Source organism: Aotus nancymaae, unplaced genomic scaffold (genome assembly GCF_030222135.1).
Source record: "Aotus nancymaae isolate 86718 unplaced genomic scaffold, 86718_ANA_hifiasm-v0.15.2.pri h1tg000059l, whole genome shotgun sequence".
Lineage (NCBI taxonomy): Eukaryota > Metazoa > Chordata > Mammalia > Primates > Aotidae > Aotus > Aotus nancymaae.
Genome location: NW_026988473.1, coordinates 47,612,382 through 47,626,691, shown reverse-complemented (window position 1 = coordinate 47,626,691; position 14,310 = coordinate 47,612,382). Strand labels below are relative to the sequence as shown.

The following is a 14,310-nucleotide window of genomic DNA, read 5'->3' as shown; positions in this document are numbered from 1 at the left end:
GCTGTCTGTTCTCTCTGCAGAGTCCTATGGCTAAAATAGATTTCGGGTAATGGGTCTGGAGCTGAAGGTCATTTGGATAAGGCAGTTTGAATCTATCCCTGTTCCCTGAGCCCATCTTAAAGGAGAGATCATACACTGCAATGGGAAGGCTGTGTCTGGCCTCTGAGTGTGAATCTTGGGAAGGACTCAGTGACATATGCCTGACCACTTCTGTGGCTTTAAGAGAATGAAGGACTGAGATCCATCTCGCTGTCCTCTCTGAATGAGCAGTTGCAGCCTGGTTGGGAGATCAAAAAGTGGAGATAGATCTCACCACACTCTGAAAAAGCTGAAGGTCACTATGCCTGTCATCATTCTAGAGGGAAAAAGTAACAGTATAAATTTAAGTGCCACAAGTCATGCTGGGTGCTTCCATTTATGCTGTCTCATTTCATTTTTGCCCCAATCCCAGGAGGGGATTTTAAGGGCTTTTGAAGGGGTATAATAAATATTACCACTCTTCCTTCCTGGGTTCTGAGCCAGGTGAGAAATAAGACAACCAAGTTAATAGATGGAACATCAAAATGTTATCTTTATTACCAATAATGGCTTCTATGATAATGGCTGGTACATAGCTTACTAGGACAGCCCAGATGTGCTTGCTAGTTGTATTAATTTCCTAGGCTGCAATAACAAATTACCACAGACTGGATGACTTACAACAGAAATTTATTCTCTCACTGTCTGGAAGCCAGAAGTTCAAAATCAAGGTGTTGGGAGAGCCGTTCTTGCCCTTGCCACTTTTCCTGGCTCCGAGCTTTCCTGAGTTGGTGGCTGCATCACTCCAGTGTCTGCTCCTATCTTCACACAGCCTTCTCTGTGTGTCTGTGTCGTCTCCTCCTTTGCTCTTATAAAGACACTTGAGTTATTGGGTTTAGGACCCACTGAGATAATCCAGAATGTTCTCATCTCAAGGTCCTTAACTTAATTGCATCTGCAAAGACCTTTTACAATTAAGGTCACATTCAGTTTCCATGGGTTAGGATGTAGACATATCTTTTAGGAGGTCACTATTCAACCCACTACACTAATCAACTCCAGAAGTAGACATATACCTATCTAATTACAAAAGGTAGTGGACTTACCTGCTCCTTAGGGGCAAGGCTGTTATCCTAGACCAGTGGGGTTCAGCCAGGGGCAGTAACCTCAGAGGATATTTGGCAATGGCTGAAGGCATTTTTGTGGTCACATCTGGGTGCAGGGTTGCTACTGATATCCAGTGAGTAGAGGCCAAGGATGCTACTAAACATTCTACAAAGTCCAGAACAGTCCTTTCCTACCACCAAAAAAGAATTATTTGGCCTAAAATGTCAAAAGTGTCAAGGCTGAAAAACCTTGCCCTAAAACTATGGCAAGGCTAATTGAGAACACGTATTTGCTGAAGACTGGCTGAACCTGGGAGAGAAAGAGAGGAGTGAGTTGGGCTCACATAGTCTATTTTTCCCAAGTTTACCTCCCCTAAGGTGAGAGTGAGGACGGGTAGGGTTGGGAAAGGCGGACCAGAGTTACATTCATTGAGTTCCGTTGACATGGAAGGCAATTCCAGGAATGGGGAAGAAGGGGGATCATCTCTAGTGATGATTTGTTTTATTACAACTTTTTGTTTGTTTGTTTGTTTGAGACAGAGTCTTGCTCTGTTGCCCTGGCTGGAGTGCAGTGGCATGATTTTGGCTTACTGCAGCCTCCACCTCCTAGATTTAAGTGATTCTCCTGCCTCAGCCTCCCAAGTAGCTGGGGCTACAGGTGCATAACACACCCAGCTAATTATTTTATTTTTAGTAGAGACAGGGTTTTACCATGTTGACCAGGCTGGTCTCGAACTCCTGACCTCAAGTGATCCGCCCACCTCGACCTACCAAAGTACTGGGATTACAGACGTGAGTCACCCTGCCCAGTCTTATTACAACTTTTTAAGTTGATGCATATACTGAGACTCAGGGAAACTAAGTAATTTGCCCACTCTACCTGACTACAAAGCCCTTTTTATATAGCTACAGTGTCTGCATTGAGGCCAGGTGTGAATGATAAATTATAAAAATGTAAAAATTATTTAAAAATTGTCAGTAATTTATCAAGCACATTCCATGCATCAGGAACTCTGCTGGGTTCTGTGGAAATAAAGGTGAATAAGGTCTTAGACTCTATCTTCTAGGGGCTTATTGTTTTGAGGGAGGCAGATGTGCACATGCATAGCACAATAGTAATAAGAAAACCCAGAAGAGCTCCATGGTGATAGAAAGGTCTGCCTGAGAGTCAGGGAGGCACAGCTGCTACTTATGTTCCATAACTGCAGCTTCCCTAGTCAATGCACCGTTGGAAGGACTTTCCTCTCAAAGGAGAGTGAATCGGAAAACTTGGGCCTGTGAACTAGACAAAGGCCTGTAGGAGCTCTGCTAAAGGATGGGTTTTAGTTTGGGGAAAGCCCTGAATGAGTATGGAGAAATATCTTATTGGTATGTTGAATCAAGGCCTTTGGGAACCAGATGTCAAGACACTTGGAATAACAAGAGGTCTACTGGGGGAAATGTCTGTGAAGGGAGAGGGAGCAGGAGGAAGTGAGAAGTCTCCAGACTCCACTGCAGTTCTGATGCCTGTAAAAGGAGCATAGGGAGGGAGAAGAATTGGGCAGGAGGAGCCCCAGATTCAGCGCAGCTCTGAGAAAGTCTTGGCCAATCAATGGGAATATCAGTGCAAAGACCGCCCATCCAGGAGCTCCATGCAGGGCAGGAACGGGGCAACTGCAGCACCTCTGTGCCCAGTCTGCATGACATGGAAGTGGATTTTGCAGCAGCAGTGAGCTCACTACGCTTCTCCCAGAAAGTTCTCTTAAAGGAAGATCTGACTGAACCATCTCCATTGGCTAACACAGTGGGCCACAAGAAGTTTAGGGTTGATAACAAGAGGCAGGGACCTTGGCCCCTGTAGTAGCAGAAGTAGTAAAAATAACACCAGTAACAGGGTATAACAAAGTGACCCCAGCACTCACAGGGCCGATGCCTGATACACATGCAGATGACAGGTGGAGGCTGGAAGAGGATGCCCCACCAGCTCAAACCCAGGGACCTAGTCTCAGCCCTCACCCTCTTCAAGTCTCTGCTGCAGTGAACACCCTTGATCTTTCTCTTTTCTCTCAAAACATCCCTTGCTTGTCTCTGTGATGGCGCATTTCTTGTTTTGTCCTTCCAAACTTTGGATGGCTTCGTCCTGGTCTACCTTTTTCATTTGGCTTCTAAGTGTAGGTATTTTCAGGCTTCTGTTTTCAAACTGTTTCTTTCTCTATAGCCTTCCTTTTAGGGATCACACAACTTCAGCTCTCACCTCTGACCACTGCCACATCTGTGTGTGGTCCTCATTTCTCCTGAGAACTTCAGAGTGGCATTTGGGAGCCTTCACGTTACCACATGGGCTCGCCTGTGGGAAGCTCACACACCCACTTCCCCCAGCATGGAAGACTTAAGCTCCATCTGACCTTCACTGAGGACTCAACAATTTCTTGACTTTGCCGCTCCTCTCAGTGGAAATGCTGAGTCCCCAGCACTCAAGCTTGACTACCCCAAAGCCTCACTGACTCTTTCCACCTTTCCTACAGCCAGCTGGAGAGTTGCCTAAGTTTTAAGGCCCCCACCCACATAAAAATGTCTCACTTTTGTTTCCTGCATTTTGTTTTCTCATTTACCACAGTCAGAGACTTGAGAGTCATTGGAGATAATGCTCTAAGTCAAGTTACTCCTAAAAGAGACAAAAGTATTTGATTGTCATTGCTTCTCCCGGGGCCTATGCTAGTCATTTCTTCACTATTCTCCTCACCCCCACCCCATCCCTAAAGGGTGGTCTGGGTGGCCTTCCAAAGCTACTGAGAGCACATTGCAGCCTTCAGCGGCTGCCCCCTGGTCTCTTCAGTTCAGTGCATCTCAGCAATCTTTCCAGGCACCTTCAGCGATCCCAGCAGCAGCAGAACATGCCATTTAAAGACAGGCTAAGGCCAAGTGTAGTGGCATGCCTGTAATTCCAGCAGTTTGGGAGGCCAAGGAGGGTGGATCACCTGAGGTCAGGAGAACAGCCTGGCCAACATGGTGAAACCCTGTCTCTACTAAAAACACAAAAATTAGCTGGGCATGTGGCAGGTGCCTGTATTCCCAGCTACTCAGAAGGCTGAGGCAGGAGAATCGCTGGAATAAAGGAGGCGGAGGTTGCAGTGAGCCAAGACTGTGCCATTGCACTCTAGCCTAGGCAACAAGAGTGAAACTCTATCTCAAAAAAAAAAAAAAAAATTAGCTGGGCATGATAGTGCATGCCTGTAATCCCAGCTACCCAGGAGGCTGAAGCAGGAGAATCACTTGAACCGTGGAGGCAAAAGTTGCAGTGAGCTGAGATGGCACCACTGCACTCCAGTCTGGACAACAGAATAAGACTTGGTCTCAAAAATAATAATTATTATAATAAACAAAGATAGGCTAAGACTCCAATTTTAATAAGGAAAAAAGAAAGCTATAGCTACTCTCAGTGGGCTTATTCATCAATGTTTCCTCACAAATCTCTAGTATTTATAAAGTTTGAACATTTTCTCATACCCAGGGCCCAGGAACTAGAATTAGAAGACCATCAAAGCAGACTGGAGCAGAAACTGAGAGAGAAAATGCTCAAGGAGGGTGAGTATGCTGTTGTCTTGGGCCCTTGTTCGGAACACTTTCCCCCAGAAAGGCTCTTGAGCAGAGCATGCTGCAAATCCCAGAGTGGGGTGCTCTTCCTGCCAGCCTGCGAGTCAGAGGAAAGTCAGAAGCCAGCCTGCCTTCTGCCCCCACCAGCACCACAAGCACCATTTAGCCTCATTGCTTGGGCCATGAGGGCAGTGTTTTCCCCCATCCCATGTGGCAGTAGGAACACAGTTCTATGTTCACTTACTCATTCACGGATCCACCCATTCATTTCACACACATTTACTGGGAACTATGGGCCCAGTTTGTGGTAAAGAGCAACCCCTGTCCTGTAGGACTTTGTGGTCTCACTGGGAAGACTAACACCCCCAGACCAGTAATGCTAGTTCAGTGAGATGAAGGCCACAACAGAAGGGCTTTGGGATCACAGGGAAAGGTGGGCCTAGTGCTGCCAGACACTAGAGCTGGTAGAGGAAACATTCCCTCCCAGCGTTGGGCAGGGCCAGGGCATCACACATGAGAAAACGATTCCCACAGGAAGGAGGGAGGGTGGAGATATACGGATGTTACTGCTGTATGCATTTATTAGTTCCCGCCAGAAAGGCATATTCACTCTGTTTTGTGCCTGTGTGTTTGTGGCGCCAGATCCATGCATGACCTTCCTATATTCAGTCCTAGATCTAAAAGAACAACTTAAAGAATGTCTATACCTTATGGAACTAACACTGCACCCACCTTATGAGGTCGCCCAGTATAGAGCAAGTACTTAGCAAATATTAGGCATCATTATCACTTATTTTTATTTAGGTATTTTTGCACTCAATTTACAAATTAGAAAACTGAGTCTCAGAGAATTTAAATAATGTGCTCAAGGTAAATGGTAGGGCTAAGATTTAGGAATAGATCACAGATCAGGGCCTCCTGTCCTTTCCCATATGGCATTGATTTGCAGACTGTTTCTTTATAGCAAGAGAATTCTAACAAAATCCGTATGCAGCAGCACTGTACAGACTAAAGCGGTATAAATCATCTTTTATATGTCAGAAGGGGCTCAGACGGGTCCATCCACAACAAGCCTAAACAGAGAGAGGATTTTTTTTTCTGTGCTGTTTATTAACTGAGTAGTAATCCTGGAATATATCTAATTTAATAAACCTAGGGTCTAACTAATAGCAGATTTATATATCTGATTTGAAGAGTTTAATTTGTTCTGTTTAAGGATAGTAAATAAATACCACCAAAGACTATATGCTACCTTTGATTCTTTTTAAAAAAAATTTTTACTAAGGAGTAAAGGTCATATGTTTTTCTCACTTCTCTCAGATGTATCCAAAAAATGTAGTTTCTTTATTCTGTCTGTACCTGAGCTCATCTTCTGCATATGCTTCCTGCCACTAATTAGCAAGGAAAAAAATAGGAACTCTTTATCCCTCTATGGGTAAACTTAATCTGATGCAATAACTTAAACAGTCCTTGTAGGAGATACTCAGTCTCTTTGGGATGAAAATGTGCAGTCTTGAAGATGCCTCCCCTCCTTTCTGCGTCTCTTCCCAGGGTGACTGGCAGGTAATGGGAAGAGGCAGGTCTGTATAACCTTGTAGCATTAGGAATCCGTGTGGGGTGCTCTGCTCATTGAGTCCCCACACAGCATCCCCCATCATTGGGCTGCAACTCTCTCTGCGGGCATCCACAGCTGAGGTGTGTGCTGGTGTCATCTGTAGTCTGGCCACACTCTCAGCATGCCTGGGAGCCTGTGGGCATTCCTGGCTCGCCCAGCCTCACCTCAGCACATCCTCCATTCAGCGCAGCCAGACAGTGTCTCCTGTGAGGTCACTTTGCTCCATGGGGGAGCCCTGTGGCAGGTCCACCAGCCAGCTGTCTTTGGCAACAGTGGGGCAAGTGGACGCTTCTAGGCTCCACCCATGCCACATACAGCACACCGAGATCTGGGGAGCCACACTCAGACCCTTCTTCTCTGCCCAATCATGAAGTGCTGTCCTATGTTTATACATAAGGGTGCCCTTTAAGCTGGCTTCTTTCCAGAATTCTGAACAAGGGCAGGGCAAGAGTCCTTTGCCCGTCCACCTCCCTCCCCCATCCACCTCCCTCCCCCACTGTTCCCATCAAATGAGATATGACATTTCCTGCCCCCTTTGGGGCTTCCAAGGCCCAGAGGGAGAGATCGAACATGGGGCTCTAACCCTCTGCCCCTCCTGCCTCTCTCTTCTCTGCTTAAATCTTGAGGTACAAGGGGTAGTGCTTCTTTGTCTCCCTTTCATCAGATCTACCTGCTTCCTGGCCCAGACCTCAGAGCTCAGCCTGACAAGGGACAGTGGCACCCTCTGTACTCTGGGATGGGGCTTCCCACCCAGTCCTCCATGTGTTAGACAGAGAGGCTCTAGGAATTTAGAAAGGTCTCTCTCAAGGCAATCATCTGCTTGACAAGACTTAAATCTGGCTTCAAACTCCTATTTTCTGTGTCCAAAGCTCATTACTACTTGTTTCCTACTCTCCTTTCATCTTCTATCAATCCTGTCTCCCCCAGGCAACTGAATGCCTCAGGCCAATTATGAAGGTCAGGTACTAGCGAAGACAAAGGGAAAAGCAGAGTCAGTGTGGAAACACCTTCCTGTCTGTAGCCTCACTTTGCTTCCCTGTGGTCCCTACACAAAAGGCTACAGTTTGTCATTAACTACAGGTAAAAGAGATTCTGGTTGGGCACGGTGGCTCATACCTATAATTCTAGCACTTTGGGAAACCGAGGTGGGCAGATCATGAGGTCAGGGGTTCGAGACCAGCCTGGCCAACATGGTGAAGCCTCATCTCTACTAAAAATACAAAAAAATTAGCCAGGCTTGGTGGCAGGCGCCTATAATCCCAGCTACTTGGGAGGCTGAGGCAGGAGAATCACTTGAATCCAGGAGGCGGAGGTTTCAGTGAGCCGAGGTCACGCCACTGCACTACAGCCTGGGCAACAGAGGGAGACTCTCTCAAAAAGATAAAAAAGATTCTGGTCATTGAAACAGTAGCCCCTGGTGCAGATAGATGGTTTATTAGAAACTTCTCACAGATTTCTTTGCTGTGCCTCAGACATGTTTATGGAAACCACCTTTTTGTTGTTTTGTAAGTTTCTCTTCTGGGTAGAGAGAAGGTTGGGGGACCTGATAGGGCTTAGCTGGTATTAAGTTCTTTTTCTTACAAAGGGATTTTCACTGTCGCTTTGTACATATCTTCAAAATGAAAACTGAGTGAACTAGTTCACAGCACCCACCTTTCTCCTCTCTGGCTTAAAGGGCGGTTCCTTGGTGTTAAATTCATTTCCTTGTTTTCTCCATTAAAATTAAAAGGCAGAACAAGTCCACAACAATCGAGAATGTCCGTGCCAAGAACTCTCCTGGGGCCCAATCTTCTCTGAGCCCTGTGTTTTTCTTTTTTTCCTTTAGAGAGCCAGAAAGATGAGAAGGATCTAAATGAAGAGCAAGAAATATTCACCGAGCTGATGCAAGTGATTACGCAAAGGGATAAACTTGTCAATTCCTTAGAGGAACAACGTGTCAGAGAAAAAGCGGAGGACCAGCACTTTGAAAGCTTCATATTCTCCAGCGGCTGTCAGCTGAGCAGGACTTGAGGAAGCTCATGGTCCCTCTCCCTGGCTGCAAGCTAGGACCGGATCAGGCCAAGTGCACCACATACCCTCACGGGTCCTTCTGCAGGATTAATCATCCCTGGAACTTAGTGCATTTGTTAAAATTAAAATTCTCTTGCACGCAGGGCAGCTTCCCATGGTCCTTCCAGAGATTATAATGAAGAAAACCCAAAGAGTCTTTGGAAATTGGCAGTCAGCTTCAGCCAGGCTCTCAGACTGGAGGTGTTGTTGGCAAATGACCAGCATTGTTTTCCCTAGAAAGTGACACAAAGACTTGACTTTCCTGCTGCTTTTATCATTTTTCTTCCCAATTCATTGAGTTACATACTTTAAGATTTTTGAGAAGCTGCCTTTCCACTAATATATCCATATTTGCCTTTTTTATATGGATGACCGGTTTCCAAATGTCAGAAAGAAGCAGCCGCAGTTTAAAGATTAGGTTAATATTTAAATTGTGTTTCCAGAGAAAGAGGAGAAACCTTGAGATTACTGATTACATAAAACAAATAACTCATATAGCAGGTGTTAATTCAATCCAGGGTGAATTTAATTTACCAGGTGCATTTGTAAGCCTTAATATAATATACATAAGCAATGAGAGCTTAATAGAACATTTGAGCCTTTATTTTAAGAGGAAAGGAAATAAAACTTTAACTTTATGCCAGTGGGATTGTTAGTGTTCACCAAACACTGCTGGCTTAGAAAAGTTTTTTGTCCCCATGCTACTCTTTTTATGCCCCCCCTGGAAAATAATAAAAAGCATTTTCAGAAAAGGAACAATTTTAAAGTACTTTAAAATAAGTGTTGATGATGGCAAAAAAAAAAGGGAACTTATTTTATTTGTTGATAAAATATTCGTGAGGTTCATGCTGCTACTGAAACTGAACATGCTAGGGTACAAGAGAAGGAACGCTTCTTGCTGGTGGTCTTCTTAGACTCGGAGAGGGAAGTATCTCTCCCTCTCCCCAGGAACTCCACAGAGCAAGGACAAAATCACTTCTGACTTAGAGGGAGAGCTGAATGCAGTGACCCTATTTACCACATCCCAAACTGGGTCATGGATTTTTTAAATGACATTTCAGTTTGAAAAGAAAACTGGAAGATGGAGTTTCTGTCCTGACTTGTTAGAATTCCTGGGGCATTTTGACAGTTCCTATGGGGGCCGAAGAAGAGAAGATTTAATATGGTGATGTGTTGTCATAAAACATTTGATTGTTTTTGCTCACTGGGATTCTTTGAAGATTTAGTCTGTTGTTGATAAGAGAAACACTAAAGAACTCTTGGTTGTATATTTGGCTGCTCTCATTTCGGCAAGTGTTTAAATGTGTCATTAGACAAAAGGTGCTCTACAACAGTTGGCTCTGACTGGAGACCAAATTTCTCTCAAGCTGATCCGTGAACTGCTTCTGTCAGAGATGCTCTGTGCGCACACGAATCTGGCCAGCTGACAAGCCAGAAATTAGACGTATAACTGGATTTCCTCTGAGTCAGCCAACGCTTTGGGTTATATTTAAGCACAATCCTTCTATGTCATACCAAGTTCCAAAGGTTGTAGTTCTTTTTTCTTTTCCTTCCTTCCTTCCTTTTTTTTTAAAAAAAATAAGAATCAGTTCTTCCAGTGCCTTAATTCTATTATTAGGCAATATGAGGAGGCATCTACCTACCTACCCACCTATGAAAACTGTACCATTTCTGGATATTTATCTGTTTTTATTTATTTGTATATTGGTGAGAATTGATAATATGATTTCCTCATAATTCAGGTTTTCCGGTGTTATAATTTGGAGAAGACCTATTAGCACTAAGAAAATGGTACATAAGCTATTTAATATACAAATAACCCAGATGTTTGGGGCAGTGAGTTGTATAGTATTAAAGATTTCAGCTATCAGGCATTTAGAGGTAAGATTATGGATGCACAGGAATATCAATCAGCTCATTAGAAGAAAAAGATTTATAACTTCAGTTTTCATTCTAGAATATGCAGTAATATTCAGGCCCCAGTCTTTTCTGTCAGTTGCATAAAAGTACATCCTTTGATACTTGCATACATTTAACAGATGATGCTCAAGTGCATCATGTTTGAGTTGTTATTGTGCAAAAGAATTAACGGCCACTTATTTTAATTTCCTTTATTTCCATCCCAAAGAATGAGTCTCCCAAGAGGGCGGAGAGAGAAGGTGGTTCTTGGCCCCTGGTATTCTGTTAATAGATGAGAGAAGCAATTTGTTCACTTTATTCTACAGACTGTGTTCTGTGGTTTACGGCTCAGTTTTATCTGGCCAACTTAAAACATAAACCTCATCCTTAACAGTTTTCTACATACACTGGCTTTCTGTTTTACTAGTACATAAAACTATTTCAGCATATCCAGTGGACACACATATTGTGTCCGTTGGACTATCTGAAATGATTCCATTCCTTATTTACAAGAGTGTTCTAAGACTCTCAAAATGTAAAATATTGTACATTTTGAAGAGTTTCTTTGTATGCAATATGAGTAGGATTATGATGAACACAGAGTCTTCACTGCCCCATAAAAGGGCACTAGTGAATGTGATCAAGGCCCAACTATTTAGGACTTTGAATGGGACAGGAAGCCCAGCCTCAGGTCATATTTCACAGTCAGTCTCATACAGCTTCTAAGTTAAATCAAAGTGTTTATGATAGTTATAAGGTCAGAATTTTACCTAAGTTCCGCCAAAAGGACTGTTCTTAAGCTTGCTGTCCCAAACCATTTATGTGTCTATTTATTTAACATCCTCTGAATGCTCATGGGGTTCTGCAGCCCTGTACCAGATGCTGAGATACAGAAAGAATATTAGTCCTTAATTAATAAAGACTTGATCTTTGTATTTATTTGGAGGTGGACTCCAAATAAATACAAAGATCAAGAAATAAGTACCATCCCCAAATACAAAGATGAAAGCTATTTTTATTATAAGCATCACCCTATTCTGCTCATGTTTATCTCAAGCATAAAGGCATATTCCCCATGATCACAGTGCTTCTTTGGCAATAAAAATAAGTTTGTGTTTTTGAAACTGTGAAAAATAATATCAGGTTGTACTGTTTCATTTAAACCTAGACTTTGGCAGTGTCAGGCTGCTTGGACTCAATCAATGCCAAGATGCAGCATGTTAATTGCAACTGAGAAAGGAAGTGGCAGGTGTTTCCAACCCTGATGAGCTGCAATGAAATTGATGTTTTCTGCATTCTGGAGGCAAATAACAATTCAGCAGTGTCTGTCTTCCCAGGAAGCAGATTTACAGGCTTTTCCTTCCAAACTGAAAATGGCAGCATGCCCCACCCAGGTGGTTGATCAGAGAACTACCTCAGCAGGGCAGAGGTGGCAGGGGGCAGCCGGGGCCGCCGCATGAACAGAGAGCAGCAGTCATTGGATGTGGTGAGCTGAAATGTGGGAGTTTATTGTAATAAGAAAGTTCACATACAGGGGAAAGTGTACGATTTCATCTGCTGTTTATCTTCTAACCTCACTGCTGAGTAGCTTGTAAAAGATTAATTTGCTCCAACAATTGGAAACTATTCATGTGAATGGAAACGTGTTATTTTTGCACTGCTATAGATACTGAAATGAACCAAAAATAAATGGTTTTGTGTCTCAGGAATCAAAACATTTTCATGTGGGCTTGTTCTGGCACCTCTGAGGGCAGCATCCATTTCATTTCTTTCTTCTCAGTGAAAGAGCCTGGGCAGAGCTTTGATTTTCTGAGGGAGTCTGTGAATTAACCCGGGAGGTTTTATTACCACGAGGCACCTGGAAGGACTTACCTGAGTAGCAAATTGGATTTGAATGGGAGGATGAGTGAAGAATGCTCACCTCAGGTGTGTTCTTCAACAAAGAAAGCTATTTTCAGGGCTGGGAAAGGGAAGGGATGAGGCTTATGGTAGCCCCGGCCTCCCACTTTCTCTCACCTTCTTACCTGGTTTTGTATTGAATTCACTCAACAATAACGTTTCCTTCTGCACAGAACTAGCCTCTTCCTTCAAGTCACACTCTTTCAGTTTGTTCGTTTTATCTCTTTAACCCCAGCACATGCATATTCTTAAACTGTGAGTGCAGGATACACCAGAACTGCCACATCACATTAATCAACCCGTCAGTCCCAAGAGCTCTCATCATTCCACATGAAGGTGCCCCCTTTGTTTGAAAGCTTTTGTCTGCAGATCAAATATTTGAAATGATTTTTCCATTGAGCATCAACAACAAATATACATAACTTCAGATGAGAGCTCCTGTTTTACCAGCACTAATGTGTGGAAAAAAGAGCTCCAAGAAACAGCCACTTCTGATGGCGCTTTGCAGGTTTTCCTTGGGCACATGCTGGGGCTCAGCTCGCCTTCTCAGGCTTACAGAGCTGCAGACTCTTCAGCCATTGCTGCAACTCACCATCTCTGAGCCTTCAGGGCACGCTTGGTAATTTCATGCTCACTCCTTCTGCCAGTTCACTTAGAAATAAATGAAAACAGGGCCGGACGCGGTGGCTCACGCCTGTAATCCCAGCACTTTGGGAGGCCGAGGCGGGTGGATCACGAGGTCAAGAGATCGAGAACATCCTGGTCAACATGGTGAAACCCCGTCTCTACTAAAAATACAAAAAATTAGCTGGGCACGGTGGCGCGTGCCTGTAATCCCAGCTACTCAGGAGGCTGAAGCAGGAGAATTGCCTGAAACCAGGAGGTGGAGGTTGCGGTGAGCCGAGATCGCGCCATTGCACTCCAGCCTAGGTAACAAGAGAGAAACTCCGTCTCAAAAAAAAAAGAAATAAATGAAAACAAAACCAAACATCACAGCACCCTTCCCCTAGTCCCTCTGACCCTGATAATGGTAACACCTACTGCAAACTCAGCTTTTCTCACCTGCCAGGTAAACTAGGACAGGAAACTCACCAGAGCTCTGTCACCTCTCTGATTTTGTCTGACTCACCAGAGTGCTTGTGGAATCTCTTTGGGGACCATCTCTTTGAACTGTCTTCTACTGACCAGATGTCCAGCCCCTTGCACAGCTCTTTGGCCAATACTCCTTCAAGTATACCTGTTAGTGTTTCCAGGAGATGCCATCTGGCCTTGGTGATTGGTTCCATTTCGTTGTCAGAGATGATACTTCTAACCTTCCTCCCTAAAAGGAAACATCCATTGTATGAATAGCTTTAATATCTTCCCCAACAAAGATGGAAGCGGAGTCTCTCACTCCTCCAGATCACACTGACCTAGGAAAGAATTGGGGAGAGGAAAATCAAGACTTCGGGTATAATCTCAGTGGCCTGGGACATGGACCACACACCAGTGTAATCACTGGGGCCCCAGGTATTCCCCCCTGCATGGCTGGGTCTGCAGTGGCTCATACCTACTGCTTTCCGTCTTTAAAAGTGTTTCTGTGCTCTTGTTCCCCTGTGTGTTCTTCATTCCTCTGTTAGATGACCCAAGAAGGAACTACTGATTTTCAGGCATCACTTCTGCAGCTGGCCCTCAGCTGTCATGCTCAGGTGAAAAAAATCTCTCCACCACTGTCTATAGTTCATTCTTACCCCTGATGGGTAGGTGAGCAAGTCATCTGTCTCAAAGAACTTTGGATACATTTCCCCATGGCTGAATCAGAGGTTGAGTGGCATCATCCTGTGTGATCGTCAGAAACAGCCCTGCCTCAGTCCACCATGCTACCAAGACAGAGGTTGTCCAACTTACTCTGTCCTGTGACTTCACTGCCCACCAAGAGAAGTCCTATTCTCCCATTCCACCCCTGCCACCTGACAACCTTCACCAGAAAGGTAGAACTCCTGGAGGACATGCTCATAGGCAGGCTGACCTTCAAAGGCCACTGCTAATATCCCAGAGTTCCCAAGGGGGATGTGCAATGATGTGCAATGAGGCTTCTCCCTTAAGACCCCCACTCCACAGGCATTTCATCTCTCATGCATTACTTTCATCCTAAAAGCACACCTTGCTTGC

The 14,310-nt window shown here is 44.4% G+C and overlaps 1 protein-coding gene across 1 annotated transcript in view; it reads left to right on the top strand.

Moving 5' to 3' along the window:
- The window catches only part of MICAL2 (microtubule associated monooxygenase, calponin and LIM domain containing 2), a 250,253-nt gene extending 240,624 nt beyond the window's left edge, over positions 1-9,629 (top strand). The window contains exons 35-36 of the mRNA XM_064365173.1: positions 4,615-4,688; positions 8,138-9,629. Coding sequence (XP_064221243.1) covers positions 4,615-4,688; positions 8,138-8,322 — 259 coding nt within the window. The 3' untranslated portion in view covers positions 8,323-9,629. The remainder of the gene's footprint in view (positions 1-4,614; positions 4,689-8,137) is intronic.
- Positions 9,630-14,310: the final 4,681 nt, after the last annotated feature.